Genomic DNA, 23,550 nt, shown 5'->3' with positions numbered 1-23,550 from the left:
GACCTGGATATGCCCTTATGTCTTAACATTTACATCACAGATTGGGCCTTTATGTGGTGTACTTTTTGTACAAAAATATCAGAGCATACAGTTCAGGACCAGATATATAAACAGATTAATGGGAGCCAAAGATTGGTTAGTCAGAGTTACTTTTTATGCAATTATAGGGTAACATTTTACCACAGCCCCTACATTTAAAAACTTGTTGAGGACGGCAAATGTCACTACAAATTGTCATCTGCAAACCAAAGTCAAAGTCTGTGTGAGGATACAGACTGGTTCAGAAGTTGTTCGGTCCCTGGGTGGATGAAGAGTTGCTATGAGACCCAAAGAAGACCCAGTGTCATTAGAAAAATTTAAGAGCAGCAGATGTATTGTTCATCTGCTGTCATGATTCTTATTACAACCACAGAGCCACCAGTTAATTAGCAGGACAGTTTTCAGACAGAAGCAGCTGTGGGCAACATATTGAGGAACGGGGTGTGAGCGAGCAGGCGGCTAGGAAGCGGGATACAGACAAAACAAGAGAAATTTGAGAAGAGTGGGCGGCTGAGCGAGTGAGCCTGTGTGTGTGTGAGTCAGTAAGAATTTGAGGACCATCAAAGGTAATATAAACATAATTAACCCTCTAATTATGGTATATGTCTCAGTCTTTATCTGTTTTCCTCAAGCTATTATCACCTTCAACCATAAGTCTGGACTAAATTACCTCATAAGAGGAAGTCCTTTAGGCCAGGAATGAATCACTGGAGCTAACCTTGATAATTCACTCTACAGTGTGTGAGCTACACCTCAGAAACTGACCTCGGAAACCTCTTTCAGGCTTTTGTGTTTTCAGTTCTTGTTCAAAATGTACTGGCCTAATAAACAGGCTGCAGTAATGTTGCCATATAAATGTGTAGATAAAACTTTTGGACTACAAATTCCTATCAACACTGCAGAGTACAGATCAGTAACAAGAACTGAGATATTTCTAAATTCTGATACCAATGTTTAAAATACCATCCATCCATCCATCCATTTTTTTTATTGCTATTTATTCCCCCTTTTGTGCCAACGAGACAAAAATTATTATAAAATACAAGAATTACCAGCACATGGTTTGTGCCTTCGCAGAATATTATGTTTTCACAGTGAAGCTGACTTTTGGATATAATATATTCTGACCTCATCATTGTATCCTTTTAGACATTTGTATGAAATGTTGTCATAATTATCATGTGAAGTGTTGAGTAATGGCCAAAAATGTGCTTAGTAAGGTCACAGTGACCTTGACTCTGCCCACCAAAATCTAATCAGGTCATCCAACTAGAAATTTATTGCGTTCACAAGAATGGGACTGAACCTGAAACTACATTTATGAGAGTACCTTTAATTCCTCAGAACTCAGTAACTGCTTCTATAAAACTACTTAGTTTTTCACTACTTACAAAAACGAACCAATGGCAACTACAGATAAACATCAGCCCTGCGTGTGCATCCCTATTTTAAATATTAACTACTAAAATTATCGATACAATACATAAACTGTATGGAATTAGTGAGAACAGAGCTTTACATTTTTACATTTTGTCCAAATATGGCATGCATGCACTTGTATTCATGTGTCTTCAGCATGAAAGGCGACAATATTTTGCACACATGAATACTTGTGTGAGTATGCGCCTGTGTGTATGCGGGTTGCTATGAGGGTGCGTGTGTGTGTGTGTCTGGTCGAGAGCATGTGTGTTGATGCTCTGTTCTGTATGCCTCAGAGCCTGTGCCAGCTGGAATCAGAAAGGTTGACCTTGGTCATAAATATCTAATCAGTGTTTGCTGTCCATGAAAAAGTTCAATTTATTCCTGACCCAATGGGAAAATGCCTCTCCCAGACCCTTTCCCCTCACTCGCAGACAAAAAGCAATGGGACTCAGGGAGGCGGTGAGGGGAACCTTAACCTGGTGTGGATGGAGTGGGATGGAGGCTACGCTGGAAAAAAAAAGAAAATCCTCATCAGCTGCTGATGAGAAGTCATCACCAGGAAGCTACAGATGGATAGCTTTCACAAAACCCCCTCATTGTTTGTTTGCTCTGAAAAGAACTGTTATATGATACAATGAAAAGCCATCACGGACCGCAAAATATTGGATATTATGTGTTTGATACTGTCTTACTGTCAAACAGAATAAATGCCAACTTGAAATTGCTGGCTTAGATACCGCAGCTCCTCACACTCCCTTATTTCAACATTTTCTGAAATGGCAAAACCATTTTCCTACTCTGATGTACTGCATTACAATGGGTTTCACATTACTAAATGAAGAATTTGCCGCCAGATGTGTGCACTGAGTGTCTAAGGAGAGAGCTATAGAGAGGCATATGAAAGTGTCGGCAAAGTGGATTAAGATACATGCCAAGTTAAGCTACTACATCATGAAATTCTTATTCTAATATGTGCATATCTGCATATATTGCAAGAGAGTGGGAGGGAAGAGGAAGGAAGGAGAAAGAAGGAGAGACTGCCTTTCCTTCCATTTCACTAAACGAGGCCTGCCATTGTGTCTGGCCTGGTGGCAGCCTCTTAGTGCTCTTATTTGCCTTATTAATATGCATGCTAATGTACCTATTTTATGGCTCAACAGTTCTGATTCACTTTAAAATCAATTATCCATCTGGTACACCCATACCTCGCCCGGGCTCAAATGTGTATTAATTTCAGCAAACATACATCGGGCACAACACAATAAAGATAAATGCCTCGATTAGAGGCAGTAAACAAAGGAGCCAGGGATGGCTTTAATGAGATTTGGCACAAAAGGAGCTTACACTTTCTTAAATAATGAGCCTTGGGTCCCTTTTTCCGAATGCAAATTATATAAAGGAATGTTTCGCTGTCCTTGTTCCAATTTCATTTAGATAAGAATGTCTCCAAACAAGTTGGCTGTTAATATTCTCACATGAGCACATCACTGCCTTTCTGCCTGCCGTCTCCCAATGGAGTGGAAGAGTGCTGGCCTCTTCTTCGCAGACACATTAGCCTGTAATAAGTTCTGGAAAGTTCACTGTGCTTGTTAAATACTTCTAAGAGATGAGATGCAACTGAACGACTTAGACGGAGACGACACGGGCACCGCAAACAACTGTATAATCAGTCTTATGGCAAGGTCAACAGTTTATGCACCTGTATAAAGATAGATAACTAGATTGATAGACGTTTTAGAAAATGAGTTTACTAATGCGTTCCACAGCTCAGCGTTTGGTTAAATCCACTGGTTTCTGTCCCATTTCTCACAAGAAAATGAAAAACAAGCCACAGCTAAATATGACTCGCTATCGACTATGAGAGCTGCTTTCAACATTACCTGGTGCAGATAAAAATGCATGACTGTGGCTCTGCCTGCACCTGCGACAAGCGGGGAGGGGAGGGGGGGCTACTTGCACGGCAAAACGAGTCTCTTACAATCAGCTGCATGTCTCTTTTGCTTTTGAAGGAAAAAATAAATCTTTTATGTGGGGGCAAATCCATTTGGTTGGGTCGCACATACAGATTATATGCATAGGAAATGTGAACCACAGATAGAGGGACAGATAGATAGATAGATAGATAGATAGATAGATAGATAGATAGATAAAGAAAGAGAGAGAGAGAGAGAGAGGGTGGGTGGGGAGGCTGGGAGGGAGAGAGTGCAATAGTGTTAAATAAAAAGGGCCACAGGCATGGGCTGGATGGTAATGAAGAGGGGTGGGCCAGCAGCTGAGGTCCCTGTAGATGAGATCTCTCCCTGACATGTGTGTCCCCTTCATTACCCATTAAGGGGGGCACAGTGATGAATCCTTAATATGACATTACACCAATTTTCCTCTTCATTTAGCCTGATAATGTGCTGGTCTGCTCCTATATGCCCAGGGGCTGCCTGTACCAGACTCGACCAGAAATAGACCACAGTGGCCACTGGTGGCACACCTTGAAGCGGCCTAATTAGGGGCAGCGCCCACCTAATGGGGCTATCTAGACGAGAGTTTGCATAAGTTGATTTTTTTAGAAGGCAGAAATTGATGACTGAATGGCATGCATATTTGACCCTTCCTCTGGTACATTCTGGGTTATTCTACGGGAACAGTTCAGGTCTGACCTTGGAATTTCAAGATTTTTGAGTAAAAACCAAACATAGAATTTCATAAATGATAGCATGAAGAATAAAACATGTTTTGCAAGCTACTGCACTAATGTTGTTTTTACACATTTGGTCACATCAAACTGGCAAATTTTTTTTGCTTCAACGTATCAGTAAGAAGTAAATGTTGATTGCACAATGTAATGGCTATAGAATAATGAAAGAATCATTTAGATTGGTTCCCTATAAACCTCACTTTCACTACACAATTATGTCTGCCACCAGGCAGGAAATCTCCCAGGATAACGAAGGTTACCTGGCAAGCCTGTCAGGTTGGCATCCTGGCAAGGATTTTTGACTGCTTTCACATCTCTATTATAGACTAAATAACTGAAAATTTTAACAATTTCTCCTGTGTTGTTGTTACATGTGACTGAGGAAAATGGAAATGCTAGGGGGTGGGAAGTTGCCACTTTAAGCCGATAGTGTGGAAACATTACAGTAATTTTACCAAAATTCTCCCTGTACAAAGCTAACACCACACTTACCAGGCAGCTACATGGAAAAACAATATGTTTTATTCAAATACATTTTTAAAAAATGTCCTATAAACCCCTTGATTTTTGACTGGCAGGGTGGATTTGCTTTGCTTAAAAGAGAAGGTTTTGAACAAAAAAATGTTCAAAACATGACAGCATTTGTATCCGTCTTCTGCAAACTCTTCAATGATGTCATTTCCTCTTAGTGATAGCACTCAGGAGAAGAAAATAGTAATTTGTTGCAGAAATATATCAGTGTAACTGGTTGGAATATGAAACTAATGGACACAGTAAATCGTATTTTAATGAAAATTTGTTTTTTTAATTTGATTAACACAGAACCATTAGTTCTCCTAAAACCAATAAAGTCTAAAATTCATATAATATTTAGGTAACACTTCACAATAGTTGTTTGACTGTTGACATACATTAAAATAGCTTCTAATCCATTTAATAAAATTCAATGTTTTTCAATCCTAGTCCTGGTCAGGGGAGCACCAGGCCTGCATGTTTAAGATGTTTCCCTTCTCCAACACGCCTGATTTAAATGTATGGGTCGTCATCAGGCTTCAGACAAGCTGATATTATTATTTAATTTAATTTAACTTCTGGCTCATAAGTAAACTTGAATTAGTGTCTTCACAATTCAGGGATAGTTTTATACTGCCTAGTTTTAGAAGAAAACTGAATACCTTTAACATAATAAATATTTTTATTTGCCTCCTGGTAAAAAGAAGAAAAAAAAGTATCTATTTAAAAACGCAAAAAATAGGCCTAAACTGTTGCTTATATTGCTCAATTGTTTGGGTATTTGCATGTGTGTGTGTGCTATGGTGTGAATTGATGTGTGTACGACTCACTCAGCATGCCCATCCCCAGCATGAAGGCATCCATGGTGTAGGGCAGACCCCTGGCTCGCCCTCGTGTACCTGGTGGGAACATCACCTCCTTGGGCTGGGCCTTCTTACATTCTACCTATGTAGACAGACGAACACACACATATGCACATGTACACACACAAACACACACACAGACACACACAGAGACAAACCATTAGACTGTGTAGGGTACACAAGCAGACAGATCTGACAGGGCTGTCTCAGCTCTTTAAGGTGGTTTTCTATTTGACTTGCACAGCGCTAGATGTTTTCCATAGAGAAAAACAAGAGTGAGTCAATCTGAGCACCTCACATTTTAGAGGAAAGTCTCAGAGGAAAACTTACAATCATGCTCCTCCTGCATTAAAGCAAAGGTTGTTGCTCCAGTGAGCATGTGCCCAATGCCTCAGGGAAATACACGCTTAATTCTTTCCAAGAGTTTCTGAGACATCAAGGTAGGAGAAGCTCTGTTCTGCAGTGCCATTACCCACAGTCCTGCTGTGTGGCAGTATGTCCGGCTTCTTTGTGAGAGGCAGCTCTTTGTTTCATCAAAACACAGAATAATCTCAAAAGCATTTATCTCTCGTGACAAAATCTCTATTTCCTGATTTCATTTAAGTCTCTCCAGCTCTGTGTGTTTAAAATCTGAAGCTTGTGTTTTTAAACCTAATATGGTTACTTTTTTGTGTCTGTGCTTCTATTTGTGCATTGTGTATCTGTGTACTCTGTCTGCTGGGCTGAAGTCCCCGGTGCCCCACAGTCCAATTCCACCTGCAGCACTCATCTCTCTCCTGAATTTCTTTCTCTCACTCCACTTCTCACACATACAGGTTTGTTCATTTCCCATCTTGCAAGACTGACATCTCCTCCTCCTACATAACACATATCAAATGAGGGATGTGACAGGGGCAGATGAGGAGAAGGAGGAAGATGAGAGCCCTATTTACCACATATCTATCCTATCTCGATGAATTATAGAGAAGCGCGATCGGCTGACAAGGGTGGCATGGTCTTGTGTCTGTTGGTTGTTCTTTGGTAGGCTGAGTCTGTTCACCATGCTGCACAATCTATTTGCTCCACTGCCTGCTTGGCATCAGCCTGTCCATCTGTTTGTCTGTTTGCCTCCTGGCTCTCGCCTGCTTCTCCCTACTGCCTCCACTTAAGCGGGGCTTTCTCGGCTGCTGCGATTCACATGTCATCCTGGCCTGCTGCACAAGACAGGCTAGTGCGCCAGTGCTGTGTACACCTCAACCAAGGTACGACCCGGCATCCATACAAATAGGTTTGCATCTCTGACAGGCCAGCGGTGCACATTACTATTCATACACAAACTCATATACACAGATAGAGGTGAAGGAAGTACTCTAAGATTTAACTAAGATTTTGTATTTGAGTAAAAGTACCACAGTGTAGACAAACTCTGTTACGAGTAAAAGTCATGCATTTAAATTTTGAATTAAGTAAAAGTTAGGAGTGTAACGGTACATTTATTCATCGGTGCGCACGGTCATAAAAAGAATACATCTGACTGATCCACACTCGAACCAGAAGGTGGCGGTAATGCATCTTAAAGCTGTTTGCCAACCGCCATTTAACAATAAAAGCAGAAGAAGAGGCCGACGCAATAAAACAAAATGAAGCAGAAGACGCAGTGACTGACTATGTGCTATGGCAACTTCAAATGAGACACCAGAGCTAGATGACCTACTGTAAATCTACTATTTTGACCTGGATACATTGGGGCCACTCAGCCTTGATTCCAAATTTTTCCCAGTGGCCACTCTTGGTATTGCAGTTAAATTTCCCCTGCTCATAAAGCTTTTTCCCCTATAGACTACCATAGCAGTAAACCAGTCGAGGGACAGGACACCTCGACCTGCACGCATTGTGATGCTGTGACATCATCACAATGTAAAGTCTATGGGCTGAGCGGGAATGAAAGTTAGAAACCTTTATTTTGCATCGATTATATTACTCGTTTGAATCAATAGTTGCTGTCATTGAGGTCCCATATATAAGCTAATGGAGATCCTGACGAATAAACAAAAACGAAATTGTATGTTCACTGTTTCCTATTTATTGCACTACAGACTGTACCAACTATCTCAGGGGGGACTAAACAACACTAGGTGGAACAAACTGTAACTTTCTATTGTCTGTTGAATATAAATGAAAAGAGACCTAGCCTTATGCTTCATTGATTTGTTGCTGCTATTTTCCCACTGTAACAATCTCATACCAGACTGTTAAAACCGAGGTACACACCCCACTGAGACCTCTGTGTACTGCTGCACATCTGGTAAAAGTACAAATGTATCAGCATCAAAATATACTTAAAGTACCAAAAGTAAAACTACTCATTATTCAACATGGCATGCTACAGAATAATCTATATCATATTATTGGATTATAATTGTTAATTAATATAATATATATCATTGTTTTGTGTTGATATAATTAAGGTTTGTTTCATTAAACTAAATTTGCAAAGTAACTACAGTAGTAACTAATGTTGTCAAATAAATGGAGTAAGTAGTGAGTTTGCCCCTGAAATGTTGTGGCATAAAATTCTGACGTTGCAGAAAATGAAAAATAGTAGAAATTACCCCAAAAAGTACCTCAAAATTGTACTTGAATACAGCACTTGAGTAAACGTATTTAGTTACTTTCCGCCACTGTATACATGTTCAAACATGCACAGTGGCAGACACAGCGTGTTATTGCAATTTGCCAAACTGAAATAAAGCCCCACGTCAGTAGAAAGGTACTGTGTAAATAGTACAACAAGCTCCGTACATCCAGCAGAGAGCTACAAATGTAAAGAGGGAACACTAATGAAAAAGGTTTCTATCACAGAGGGAAAGTTGCTGCGTTGCAGAGCTGTGATTTGTTGCTGTTAGCAGCCCTTTCATTTGAAGCAGACCAACTAAAGTACACAGTTCCCTCAGCCACTTTGTAGCTGTCACAGCTACTCTGCCCTCCTTGCTCGCCTGGTATGCTTTGACATTGTGCTGAAGAGAGCACAGGCACTCTTATCATCAGGGAATGACCCCCAGCGTGGAAGTAGGAGCCCTGGTGGGACAAATGGGCCTGTTAGAAACTCACTACGCTGCTGGGATTTTCACATGTTCACATAGCTGGGTGACAAATACAGCCGAGTTCGGCCCGTGCAGGAGACGTGATGGCGTCTGATCAGCATCCTGCGGTAGCCGCTGCCACATCCAGCGAGTTGGACGCTCAGTTGCCTGCTGGGAGGAAGACAGACCTGGGTGTGAGTCATGCCTACATGCTCTCAGATGCAGGTCTTTGATATTCAGAGAGAGGGCTCCTTGTCATGGATTTAAAACCAGCCAGGAGCCAGGATCTGTGCTGGTGTGAGTGTGTGGGTGTTCACCTGCTTCAAAAACACAGGAGTGTGTGAGGGAGCGAGGCAGGAGCTTTCAAGAGTGAACTAAGTCAAAGAGAGGAGAACAGAGAGGACGGCAAGACAGTTCAGAGTCTGACAGTGAAGCAGTACAAAGGTTAAGCAGTTGTGAATGCAGAGATTCAAATTTTGCTGCTTGGAAATTGAACCTTTTGCCACATGAACTGAGAAAACACCAAACCTACAAGCTCTCATTTAAAGTATTGTCCTGGATTATGACTGGTGTAAGTTGTCCAGGACTGTTGATGTTGCGAAGGCGGCTGAGTATTGTGTTGGCAAAGGTAGCATGATTCACCCTTCAGACATTGTGAATGTAGGTGTTTGTCGAGAAAGGAGGCACCCTCTTTAACATGCCTTGCCTTCACAGCAAGGCACGCACACACAATCACACAGATTTACAGTTTGCAAGACAGCTGACTATTGAAGTGAATTTCACGTGCATTTCACATTTATCTAGATGCTTCCTCCAACTCCTCTGATATACTTCAGTTGATAGCTTATCTTTGAGATTTGTGTCATTCTGTAACACACGATAAAGTCAGAGAGGGGAAAGCCAAACAGTAGTACCTATACGCTCTTTAAAACGTTTAAAGAAATCCTTTAGCAAGTTATTTGAAATCGTGGTTGTGATCGCTTGGACTGTTAAATCAGAACAACGTGAAACTCTTTACTGTGTTAGCTTGACCAATTCGCAGCAATCATTCAGCTCCAGCGTGCGGCATACAGCCTTGGATCTCGTCCAAGAAACCTGCTGCCCAGTTTGTCAGGAGTAAAAAGTAATCCAGAGCAACACCAGGAAATGACCCCAAAACGCTGTGTGCTATAAGGAGACAGATGTTGACATACAGTGACCAGTGGAAACTCATGCCAGGAAAGTCTAACGTGACAAAATAAAAAAAAAAGGATCTGGAGTTATAACTGATGGTTATTTGTAAACTATTAACGATGAATGATGTTTATAAGTTCGATAAATTATCAGCCCACTACTGGGAAATTCATACTGTGATATATCTGTATTGTTGAAATTATGGCAGATTAATGGAGCCAATAATAAAATGCCAAATTAAGTTTCACTGACTTAGCAAGTGCAGCATTTACATACTCCTGGCAGCATGCTCCTCTCAAGTTGGTTTGCAATCCGTCAATAAACACAGAAAAGTGTAGCGCGCTGTTGGTACGCTCATTGTGTCAGCCCGCTGCACCTGGTAGAGTCATATATTGCAGACGAGGGAGCAGAAACGAGGTTTTTCATCATTGTTTGCTTTTTTATTTAGTTTTTCAACATGAATCTTTTTTTTACTCATTACATTTGAGCCTTTCTTACCCTCAGGAGAGCATAAACTAAAGGTTAGGAGCTTTTTTAATACAAAATGTGAAATTATTGGTTATCTTAGAAAATTCAAAAGATGCATCCTAAACTAAATAGGGCTTCTTGCTGAAGGTGATTTCCACTGGAGCCTTTAAACTCAGGGGAAGACAAACGAACAATAAAATAAATAGGTGATATATTACACATCACCTCCATTAGTGTGAATATTTGAGTGTCATAGCAGAATATGTATTTTGTATATACAGTATTTTCATCTGCTGCCATCTTGTTTTGGTTATGAAACCTTTTTCGAGGTGATCGTTCTTTCAAAAATATCACCATCTACTAATAAACGTGATTGAAAAGGAAATTATGACATGCACGTATGCACACAAACATAGAGCAATGTTCTCTTGTAGGATGTGACGAGCACTACTTGATCAGTGTAGTGTACAGCCCACTGATGAAGAATACAACAAACAGCTGCCTTTGTTTTCATGTACAAACCCTGTGATACAGAGCTGAGAGACGCTCTAGTTATGACCTTTTCAATACATCTTCTATACATATTAACCTTGTCGGTGGAACGGGAGGGCGTGGGCGGGACGGACTGGCAATGGCTGTCCTTCAGGGATGAGTGTTGTGGGTGTGGTGTGTGTGTGTGTGTGTGTGTGTAGAGGGGGAGGTGTACGGCTACTATTAGCTTCACTAGTGAATGGATTCCATCAGTAGACTGGCAGACTGAATAAAGGAAACAGTGTGATTCATTTACTCCAGCTCCCACTCCCAGCTGAACAGTCAAAACACATAGACTGAATAGTTAGAGAATGTCACGGATCTGAATGCACGATATCAAGCAAGGTGGTGTGGGGTTATAAAACGAAAACGTCACTTGAACATTTAACAAGAGGTTCATTTACAGAACAGAATGACAGATAACTAGGCTATAAAATATACTGTTTGATTTAAGCTAAATCCTTTCGCAGGGTTGTATGTGAAAAAGGTCTATTAATGAGAATTAGCATGTCCACCCAGGTGTTGTGTTTTCTATAACGGCTAATCGGAGCTGGAGCCGATATGTACCCGTGGCTATTGCTGATTAATTTGACGCGGAGGTGAATGCCGACTGTACCAAGTCCCATCAAAGACAAAAGCCGGATGTTAGTGGAGTCGTAGTGGGTTTTTTGTCCAGTGTGAAAAAGTGGTACAAGAGTCCAGAGATGACTGGTGAGATGAGAAGGGGCTGAATTGATCCTGTTGCTATGGATCATTAAGTATTAGTTCTACATATAGTACTTCATTTACCTGAAAATCCGGCGATGGCCACAGAACCTACTTTATTTCATTTTGAGTGCAATGTTTTATTGTAGTACACATAATATACTGTCAAACACATTGGGGTCTGAAGAATGCGTCTTGGTTTGATTACAGCTGCGATTTTCAAAGTTGCGTCATGAGTTAAACCATCATTTCCAGTTACTTTATTGTTTTGGCTTGTTGGTGAGCCAATTTTATTGACTTGTCATCATCGAAATATGCTTTGTTATTTTCTGTTGATTATTCCAAAACATTGGAGCAACAAGGCATTTGACCTGTAGCAGTTGACTTCTCTCAGACTAATGACCTACTTCTAGTGCTTCACTTGGATACTTAGATAAATTTAGGACTGACAAGCCCTAAATTTTCAGGAGCTCCCTTTAGCCCTGGGATATTTGTGTATATGGCCTCAGAACGTCTGTTCTACAATAATAGGTCCAACAACAAATATTACAAGCCTCCAGGGGTTAAGTATCACTTTAAGACCTCCGTCAACCAGTCAAAACAAAAAAGTGAATGTATTTTATAAAGAAGTTATTTACTGCAGACCTTCCATTCTGAACCACTTGTGTCCAGGGTCGATATAAAAACGTTAAAAGTTAAACGCATCATAATGGTAAGAAGTTTTAGATAAAACAAAATGATGCCTTCAATGGCCGGCAATCTCACAGGAGTCATTATGTTTGATGATATTTCTGCATGGTTATGTAAAAGCTGAGGAATATGAGGTCATTTTGAGGCCCAGGTGCTCCCTGTGGTGCCAAAATTGTTCCCTTGACATGTTTCTATATTCCAAGATGATATTGTCCTCAGACACACCGAGAGACACATTCAAGTAATGCCATGGTCATCAGGTTGACGTCAAATGGCCTCCATCACTTCCTCAATCAGCAGATCTGAACATCAATGAGCTTTTATGGAAAGTCCTGGAGTGCAGAGTGCGAAGTGGATTTCCACCTCCTTCATCCCTCAAAGCTTTCCTTCTTCAATGAAGGGTAAACATCCAATTACTTACAGTCCAGAACTTGTAAGGCAGCACTCCATGAGGGACTGAACGTCCTCCGAAGGGTGGTCCTACTTCGTTATTAGGCACTTGATGTTCAAACACTGTTTAAGATTTCCACTCCTTAAAAAAAGTATTTTCAAAGACAACAACCCCGAGACTTAAAGTTTCTCTCTTTAGCAATTTCCTTAAAAAATAATGATAGCTAGTTCAGTCTGAGGCTAGAACCAAATCGGTCCTGGGGTGATTTGTATAATATTAGACCTAGGTGAACACCAGAAACACACAAACTTAACTTCATAGTCCCTTGCTTGAGGGCTGTAGATTTGAATTTTCATCGGCAATGCAACTGACTTGTTTGCAGGTTTGACACAGAACAGCAGAACTGGTGCAGCTGGCATTCACACACTCAGAAGGCGGGTTTAATTAAAAGGAATTATGTTTGGTTAGCTGATCACAGACAACCCACTGTTTATAGACATGGCTTAAAGGCTATGAGCTACTGATATCATGATACCTTTATCATAGATACTGTATGTATAACGTAATGTGCACTGCTCCTGGAAAATGTTATCGTATGACCTGTCAAGTAATGTCTCAATATAAAGTGAGTAAACATCTTTCATTAACATCAAAAAGGCAGCATAAAACTTTTACCATGTGGGAGACGATAAATAAAACCATTATCACTATTATAATATTATAGGGTAACGTATTCAAAATTTGATTTTAAATGATTATATGATTGATTTGTTGAATTGATTGATGTGCCTTTGACTCGTAAGTCTAATTCGTAGTGTCAGTTTTCCCTATTTTTTGTTTTGCAATCTACCTTTTCTTCTTTTCAACAGCTCATGCTTATTGAAACAGCGCTCTACCTGACAATTCTGGCTTGGCCAGACATACAGTAGATTGCATTGATAGTGGAACTCAGAAAACATTGCGCTAGGTTCAGTACTTCTCTACCAACTGCAGCACTGTACTGCTGTTTTTTTCTTGTCTTTGTGAATCAAGTGAGTTTTAAACTGGTACAGAGACCTTCATATGAGTTGAGTCATACAGGTTTTTAAAACGTCTTTTCTTTTTCTTGTTATTGCTATTATTTAATTTTTGTGCTGATGAGAAACAAAAGGAAACTGTTGAAAGGTAAATTAAAAAAGACTAAATTATGGACTCTGTATGTGCCTGTTTTTAGATTCCTTTTTTAGAAGTGCCATTGTAGAGTAAAGTTAAGGCAAATTTTAAGGAAACGTTTTCATTCTTGCTTCAACGATAAATCACGGTGCTGTTGGAAGAGCACTTGTATCTACAGCACAATAATGTATGTGTTACATGAAGCTATTTTCCTGTTCCGCTTCTGCTGATATCAATTCAGGGTGCAGAGTACATCTGTATCTATACGCTACAGCCTGATGTATAAATGCCTTCCTGCATCAGTCTCTTCCTCAGCGACTGGCAGAGTCAGAGCCTATTCTCCTCCTCAGCACAGTAATTGGTTGGTCATGTCAGGAAGACACAGTGAGAAATTGACGACTAACAGAAAATTCCTCCCTCCTGTTGTGATCATTCGCTACTGTTGAATATTAAAAATGACACATTAAAGAACATTACCTTGAAGCACTTGACTAAAACCAATGTGAGTCCATTTTAATGGCACACTGCTCGCTCATCACAGCCAATACTTGATAGGTATTATTATGAATTAGCTGCGCATGCATAACGGCAGGGTGGGGAGTGATAGAGGGACTCCTGTCTTAGAAAATGGGATTTACTCCCTTACCTTAGCTGTATTAAAGGGCTGTCTTACTTGAGACATTCATATATGTGGAAACTAGAGGGTGTGATAACCTGTCAAGCCATCTTCTACTTATTGATTTTCTACTCCAAAAAGTTTTACTGGTTTTAATACAAGAGTAAGTCCTGCTATAGCTACAGGATGTTTCTACAGTCCGTGGAGGCCTGCAGAGGATAATCCATACTTTTATCACATCCTGCATTTACTAAAGCAGGGAAGAGAGCAACGCTGAAGTCAGTGCAGAGGGTGGGGCAGGTTGAGCACTTCTTGCTAAGCAGCACCCTATTTTTAATTATATATGAGGCAGAACTCACAGTGACAGAGAGGAAGTGCTCCTGAGTGTGAGGCCTCGGTGGCACATGAACACAGGGTGATTGACCAAGTCACTTAAAGGTCCAGTCGCTCACATCTGAGTGGGCATTGACCCACTACACTGCCAGAGCCCTTGAGAGATCGGGCAAGGAGAAGGTGGGGTGCCCTGTACATCCACAACCCTCCCAAGTGGGGTGGAATTTCTGTCGGCATCAATTATTCAAGAACCATCTTAGATAACACTCGCGGGGAGGATGAATGAGGTCTATTTCTGTATGGTACTTCATAAGGATGAAGACAGGAGGCATTTTTTATTTTGTGTGCTGGTGCTTCAGACACCGGATAACCAGTCCTCTCTTCTTCTGTGCGACTCAGGTAAAGCCTGAAGTGTGTTTGAAAAATGCTCTTAACGCACTCCACGTTTCTTTCCACTTTGCCGACATTCCAAGATGTCAGCACTTTGTAGAAGATCTGAGGGACACACATTTTTTCCCAGCATCCTAGGAAATTTAATGTACAGTAGGTGTTGCCAAGAGGGACCCTCACAGAGGTGACAAAAGCCTCTGAAAACTGGCCCTTGCTCTGTCCTTTCACACTGTGTCCTCTCTATAATCCTCATCTTTTCTGTTAAGATATACTGAGACTCCCAGATGGGCCACGGGGTTTCCATATGTGTCATTTTATTTTAGGATACATACAAGCTAGGAATACTGTTCTTGCAGTCATGCAGCGGTGGATGCATTTTCTGGCCGCACCCTGTGAGGTACAAGATGTCACAAACAGTGCATCACATCACAGTTGTGTGTGGTCAGAAGGGCAAGACACTTGAAGCCTCCAGCCAAAAGGGCTAACTGCTTATTTTATGCTTTAAAACAGCATTTCAGTAGCAAGGCTTTACTAAACATTGATAACAATAATAGTAACTGTCATGACTCTGACACACCGGCGAGTCAGCTGTAAACACTGACTGTTAGATGATGCATCAAAGAGAGCTTTGATGTTGCTGGCAAGATGCAAGAGTAGAGGATGAAAAAACAAAAACAAAGATTTCATCACTCTCTATAGATGTCTTTCTATAAAATCTATCAAATAAAAAATGCAGTTGCAATGCATGAGTGGGAGGTAGAATGCAACCTATATACCCAAAGACAATGAATGGAGGGCAAATAGTGTTATTTATCTTGAATAATGTCTTAAGGCAGAAACCTATAATAAAGTAAGTAAACTTTTAAAATAAAGGGAAATTAATTTAATTGTATCTGTATGTTAACACTTTGGTAGGCACTAACAACTTTACTCTTGGTGATTTTGTAGATTTGGAAGCATGTGTCTCCAGGAGAAACATACATGCTTTTCATGACCTACATGTGCATAAACAGTAGGCCAAAAATTACTTCTACAAAAAAAAAAGGTTAATGTAACATATTCTCCTCTGGATATGAAGTGTATTTGCTGGTTAAACTGAATTGCCAACAATTCCCTGGGCTTAGATATCATGAAACAGTAACATTATTCGTGAAGTACGCAGGTTACTCCGGAGCAGATGTTTACAACATCTGGACAAGGTACATCGGTCCTACTGTGTACACAACTCACCGCTGACCACGCACATGTAAACACCATGTGTGATATCTCAAATAGAACCAGTTAGACAGATGCATGTTGTCAAGACTTCTAAATCTACTGCTAACAGGTATTTGTTGTTGGCTGCAGCTTTCGGCATTTTAAGTTAATAAGACAAATATAAAATTTTGTTTGAAGTGCTGTTTTTAAGAGCTGTCCAACAGAGTTACTCTAATCTAAGTTATGTTCTCTACTGAGGCCTGCAACTTCGGCACTCATTGACTAGTGTTGTCAATAATATCAAAACATTGATACATATCTTCATTGAAGTGTGTTGACACATAAACTACTGTAGTGCCCACATACCCCCATTTCCTCCAGAAGTATATATCTTAGGTTGTTCTAAACACACAGCAGACAAAAATAGTTATATTTATGTTTCGATAAAATGTTCATACCAATGTGGTATGAACATGGACGTCACTATCACTGACAAAACAATTGTGTTATTTGATGTTAACTTCATAATCCAAATAACTGTATTCCTGATTCAATCCTATTATTTAACTTACATTATGTTTTGAAAACAGTCAACATGAATTCTTTAAAGGAAAAAAAAATCATAAAATAAAAAGTCCAGTGTGTAGCATTTAAGTCGATCTATTGGCATAAATGTAATATAATATGCATGATTATGTTTTCACTTATGTATAATCAAACGTTTTTTGTAATGAGCCTTTTATATCTACACAGGGAGTCCTTTTCCACCGAGTCTGCCATTAGGCCCTAGAGAGAGCCTTTTGAGTTTTTAGCTGCCACGTAGCTTCTGCTACCGATGGAAAGGGAGGGTGAGGGGAGGGTATTCAGCTGGTTGCAACCTCACCTCTAGACGCCACCCAATCCTACACACTGGACCTTTAATAATGATTACTACACTCTTAATTAGCCCTACTGTTTACAATCCAATTATCATCTAATTAGGACTCCTTACAAATGGGCTGTGAGTTGGACTTAAATGAGGCTCATTGCTCTGCATGGTAAAAGTTGGTCAATGGAGAGACGTAATCTGGAGATCTGATATCAGATTTGTTGGTAAACAAACGTCTTATTTACTACTTTTGTAACACAACGAATAGTGCAAAAATACGCTGCAAATAGTTTTTTGAAATCATGAATTGACAGCACTGGCAGCCATTGTTGTGCTTTGTGTGCATAAATAGATGCTCTGGCATGTGCATTCATGCTTCATGTTGATGTGAGATACTTGTGTGTTCACAGAGTGCGATTCCTACATGTCAAAGGATCTGAGACATTTGATTGTGACAGAATATCCTCCATACGCATACAGTTATTTCTGTCACACTCGGGGCTTTTTTTGGCTGCAGTCCTGAGCGTCGACTATGATTCCTTGCAGAGACACGGAGGGATGTATACTGGGGTCATATGTGACCTGGGCTGGTCCCTGGTGAACATGGTTCTACTACACTGGTCCTGTCAGTCAGACAGCCAGTCAGTCAGCTAGTTTCAGGAAAAAGGCTTGGAGAGAGTGGAGACACACACAGCGAGAGAGGGAGCCCGAATGAACGGCAGTAAGACAAGTATTCCCTCCAGTCAATCACAGTCCACAGAACCGCTCAAATGATGCAGGATGTCTCAAGAGGCCTGCAGGGTGGAACTGGGTGAAGGAGGACCTAATGTCACACTCCCTACACTGAAGTCGGTTCCTGTCAATTATCATAAGTGACATGATGGCTTAGAAAAGTGCTACTGAACTCTGTAGAGTCCTGCGAGATGACCATATTACTGGTGTAAATAAAACAAGCATCAGTGGGACTCTGAGGAAGGTGTTAATCCCTGACTAATGAACTCTGCCTCTGCCAGTAGCTTCCCTGTTGCATCCCTGGACATCTCCACCTGTGCGTGTGTGTGTGTGTGTGTGTGTGTGTGTGTGTTAGGGGATTCAGAAAGAGAGGGACAGGCTCCACTCTCCCGTCCCTCAGCCTGACAGGCAGAACTCAGCCACACAATTTCACGGTTTGTGGGCAGTACACACCACTGCTTTCCCATCCCTGAAACCCAGAGACCCACGGAGAGTGTGTATGTGTGTGTTAGCCTGTGCATATGAACATGAACGCACACACACGCACACACACACACACCTCCTCCGCTATTAATACTAGGGGAAAGAAGAAATCAAATATTAATCCTTCAACGCCCACCTGGAATTGAAAAAAAAAATGAGTGGACTTACCATTTTGTTATTGATTTCATGAAAATGAATTTCACAGACTTTCTCTACGATGTCTTCACTCTCAAAAGTTATGAAACCAAATCCTATGCAGGGAGAAACAGAGAAGGGGGGGGAGGGAGAGGGAAGAGAATGAGAGTTAGTGGAGAGCCTTAACAAAACTCCAGCGACTCAAAGAGAAAAATACACCAAGAGATGGAATATTATCAGGAGCCAGATCCAGAAACTGTACGAGGACATCTGTGGAGATTGGCTCTGGCATGGAAAAGAACAAGTGAACAAGACAGACATTGTCCTCTTTAAATCAGGAATATGATGAAATCTGCCACATTATTAAGGGCACTCGAGGACCTCTTCTACAAAGAGAAGATGGAAAAACAGCACAAAGCTCATTTAATGAGATTCAGGGAGCTAGGGCCCAGCATCTGAATTTCATTAAATGCATTTTGTGTTCTTTTTATTGAAATCTCACTGTATAACAAGCCCCCGTTTTTATGTTAATGCAGGCCTTAGAATGAATGCGCCGTTGACAGTGGGGTTTTCATGCCATATTTATAGGATAAAAGCTTAACCCCTCTTTTAACACAAAGACAGAGAGACAAGATGGTTTCAGACTTTTGAACACAAGTGGATTGCAATGCTCTCCTCTGTGTTTTGATGGCGACGCACAAAGCAATCTAGCTTCTGTATAGCCGGGGTTGAAAGGAAAACTGATATTCTATTACTTTTGCAAAAGAGGAAACGGCACAAAAGAGAAACAGTTAGTGAATAAAGCAGCAAGTGGGACTGAAAGGAGATGAGTTTCTTTTCAAAACGGCAAACACCCGACGATGAAGCAAAATCACCTCAGATTGAGCTTAAACAGCTGTCACTACAGACAACACACCATCTGACTGGCACACACTCCACAGACAGCAGCGCCATCAATTTATTATCATGGAACGTCAGATGATACAGGAAAAACAGTCACCTACTGAATGGGAAAAGGGACTGATGCACTAACAGGGGAGAACAGTTCAAATTGTTGACTGGGCTGAACAGTGGGGAATATTGTCCTATTCATACAAGCTAACACAAATCCACACGTTCAGGCATCAGCTCACAGCCATCATCCACTTCATAGGACAAATCTCAAGGTCAAAGACTCGAGGGAAGCTGCTCAGAGACTAGTATCCTGCACATGTGAACAAACGTTCATGCTACTGCACTGTAAGGTCTCCAAACAAAAGAGGTTTATAAATCAACTTTAAGAAATTATGCTGAACCATTCACGAGGGCTGCAACTAATGAACATTTCCCTTATTGATTCATCTGCTGATTATTTTCTCATTGAATCTATTACATGTTTGGACATGTTTGGAGAACAGTGGCGAAAGAAAGAAGAAACAGAAATTGTCCCGGGCAACGATTTCACTGTCTTTTCTTGTCCAAACAAATAAGCCTGTCATGATAACTACTTTTGTTAGATGATATATTGTCCCAGAAATAATTGCGATAAATGGTGTTATTGTCATTTTATGGCCATTTTATGCTATTGATATAATGACAATATAAGTACACCCTTTCAAACAGTAATGATTTTTAATTCTTAATAATATTTGACGTTGGAATTAGAATGTGAAACACAAAATGTGAAAGTATTCAAATATCATAAATAACCACGCACCAAAAACAACAAAACGTCGTTTCCCACACACTTTACTTTGGGGCCTTTACTTTTATCTGTCTGAGAGAACGAGGCCATCTGCGATCAATTAACTAGGGGACAATCTGCCCTCGCTTGACACCTCTCCTCTACTGACATTCACACGATCTCTGCAGAAAAACACAGAAAGGGAGAGAGAGATGTTCTCTGGTATACATCCCTCCTGTAAACACACTGACTGTGATGTGACCTCTCCGATTTAATGTAGCCTTAATTATGCTGTTGTTTTGTACAAGCTTGAAAGTGCGTCTGGTTGTCGCGATAACTTGATATATTGATGAAGGTTCTCAGTCATCCAGGTCATGGTAAATCTAGGTGCTGTATCATAGAGAACTGGACTTGTTTCAGTTTCTTGAAGATGTTTCACCTCTCATCCAAGAGGCTTCTTCAGTTCTAACTAACTGGAGAGGATATCCAAATTTTCATGACAGGTCTATAACCAACAGTCCAAAATGATTCATATTCAGTTTATGAAGAAATACAACAGAGAAAAGGAGACACTGGAGGAGCTGAAACCAAAGAATCTTTGGTACTTTTCCCTGAAAAGATCTTGGGATGTCCATTCATTTACCGTTGTGTATCTGTTTCGCTGCAGCTCTAGTTTATACTGAGGTCGTTATTGTAAATGACCTTTAGTGATTCCCACCAGTTGACTACCATTTAGTCAGGGATGCTTAAAGGGATAACTCCCTTAATATCTCTGACTGTATTAGGCCACTGCTGGCTATGTTGTGAATCAATGAGCAGGGCTGCTTCATGGCAGTATTGGATTTTCAGGATTTTTGAATCAATGTGATTAAATACCTTAATTTGTCAGGTATTTAATTCACTCCATTTGTAACATCTCATTTGGCTAGATTATATGCAATCAGTTACTAATCTCATACTAATATCACAATATAAAAACACGTATCACACACACCTTTGCACATATTTTAGCCACTCCTGCTGTTTGCATGCTCTTTGGCAAATATTTAGCAGCTTAAGCGTCTTCATATTCACACCCATGCAGAAGTGATAAGATGAGGTGTACTATAACACATTAGTCTCCTAAGCAGCTTATTCTATTAATTCATCAGATCATCCAGAGAAAGACAGATTTCTTTGTTAGGTGCAGCTGCTTACTAGCCAGCCTGTCACAAACACTGGCATTTATAGTTCTGTCATAAAGTCTTTATCGCTCACTCGCATTTTTCTTTCCTGCTCCTCCTCCTGCTCCTCCTCCGTAAATAGCAAACCTCTCTCCTGCTCCCGACACGAGCCAGAATCAAAACAGCCTTGTCAAAAGAAGGGTTGGGAACTTAATGTGTGAACTGATTAAACATGGACAACATCTAATCTGATGAGATCTTATGAGACAGAATATCAATTTCCACTGAGACATCTCAACACTGAGTCGTGGCGACACACATGTGTGAGGTGCGGCGGGGGCGGGGGGAGTTGGGGGGCCGGAGCGGGTGCACACCTCTTCTCCTGCTCGCCCCACCTTCATGCCAGCGCAAGGAGCACTTTTGACAACCAACAAATCAACCGCCAGGAGTAATTTGTCACAGAGGTGTGTAGGTAGAGGGAGTGGAGTCTGGAGGGGTGGGGGGTGGAAAGGGAAAGAGAAAAAGGTGGAGATGAAAGGAGAAGGGGGGGTGGAGTGGGGAGAAAGACAGAAAAAGTGACAAGGAAGGAGGTTAACACACATGGCCCCTGTCGCCACACTCCTTCCTGCTGCTACAGGCAGCTCCTCCATCAACTGACAGGACATTTTCCACTGCACCATTATATCCACCGGGGTCAGGGCCAAGCCACACCACCACAGATACCACCAGCAGGGCCCTTCCACCCATGACTGGATCTGTTTAAATGAACAAAAAAAAGACATTTTGCAGTGGTGTAAACTACTATTGGAATGTGTCTTGTACAAATACACATAAAAAAAAAGCCATACAACAAGCATCCCTACTTTCCTCTCTCCTCGGCTCAGCACACGCCTTCTTGGTCAGTCCCCTGTGGACTGTCTGAACCACTGGCCCCGCCATTACAGTGCACTCTTTTGCTCTACTATCCTATTTTACAGACCTTACAGACAATTACGGGCCACAAAATAGCACCAACAGAAGCATTCCTCTCTCCCCATCCCCCGTCTGCAGGGTGTCAGCAGAGCGAGATTGTCCTTGTGTATGCCAGCCCTTCTCTTCCAACTATCCACACATGGCAGGAGGCTGACCTCCACGAGACTATTAAAGACTGTCAGCGCCGACAGACGCAAGGAGAGAGGTGTCAACGCACTCACACTGAAGAACCTTCCAACGGCTTAAACAATACCCTGTAAATGGAAACACATGGATGTGTGGTAGGATGGCTGATAATAGGTGTTGTTCGGCTACTGGCTGAGGCCCTCTTGGCTGCACTTCCTCACACTTATTAGCGAGAGCCGGGCTTGGCTTTATCTCATCACTCCACAGAATCGACGGGGAGCCTACTTTCACGGCCTTTTACCAGCTTCTTCATACTGGGTCTTTATTTCACACTCATTCCAGGTTTCTCTGCTTCTGTTGCCTCAACGCCCCAACCTGAGGAAAAAGCTGATTCTGCCAGAAGTAGATAATATAAGAACTTGCAAAAGTGATGCAACAAAGTTGAGTTTGACTTTAAAAGTGGCGTTGAAGCTTTCGAATTAAGAGCAGTTTTAAACCTAACAGGATTCTCTAATGTGTTCACCAGCAATGTAAAGCCTGGGGGAAGTCTTCTCTTATGTTTTCCTTTTGATTTCTGACAAGACTCCCATATGGAAGACACAGATATTTTCAAAAATATATACCTAGAGTAAATTGTAAATGCACAGTGTGTAATTTATGCCACTAGAGGTCCCTCAATCAAAACGGAACAAAGGACGCAAGTAGGGTGGGATCATGGGAGTTGTTGTCTTCATTGTTAGGCAACCAACATTGCCTATGAAACTCTATCTAAGAGCATCACGCAGAAAAATTTTAAAAGGCGCAATATGTAAGAATTTTTGTTCAAAAAATTTAAAAAATTTACTAAAATTATCAACAGAATGAGAAGAAATAACAGTGTTGATATTATGCCAAAGACATCTATGTATTGTGTAGGAGATATCTTCTGAAGTTACCATGCTAACCAGCTAGCTTCATGCCTGAAAACCTCTTTCTTCTACCAGTCCAAATCTCCCGTGCAAGCGGTGTAAATACCGACACTCCCCTGGTAGCCTAGCTAGCTGCACGGCTAACTGAGCTAACAGGTTAACAGTAGCTACAGTCATCGATGTGTCAAAAGAATACAGTTAGCAGCAGTTAGCCATTACTCTGGTGATATGCTGCCCCTATTTCAGCGGAGTATAAATTCAAGGTG

At 41.1% G+C, this 23,550-nt stretch overlaps 1 protein-coding gene across 10 annotated transcripts in view; it reads right to left on the bottom strand.

Moving 5' to 3' along the window:
* The window catches only part of LOC311269238 (RNA-binding protein Musashi homolog 2), a 260,575-nt gene that overhangs the window by 57,152 nt on the left and 179,873 nt on the right, over window positions 1–23,550 (bottom strand). For all 10 annotated transcript variants that reach the window (XM_084373282.1, XM_084373283.1, XM_084373280.1 and 7 more), the window contains exons 8-9: window positions 18,486–18,568; window positions 5,494–5,608 (exon numbers count right to left, since the gene is read on the bottom strand). In XM_084373282.1, the coding sequence (XP_084229408.1) occupies window positions 5,494–5,608; window positions 18,486–18,568 (198 nt within the window). The remainder of the gene's footprint in view (window positions 1–5,493; window positions 5,609–18,485; window positions 18,569–23,550) is intronic.

This window comes from Pagrus pagrus (assembly GCF_965226575.1).
Source record: "Pagrus pagrus genome assembly, chromosome: 14".
NCBI lineage: Eukaryota > Metazoa > Chordata > Actinopteri > Spariformes > Sparidae > Pagrus > Pagrus pagrus.
Note: the sequence above shows the minus strand (reverse complement) of the source record. Positions and strands in the feature narration are given on the sequence as shown.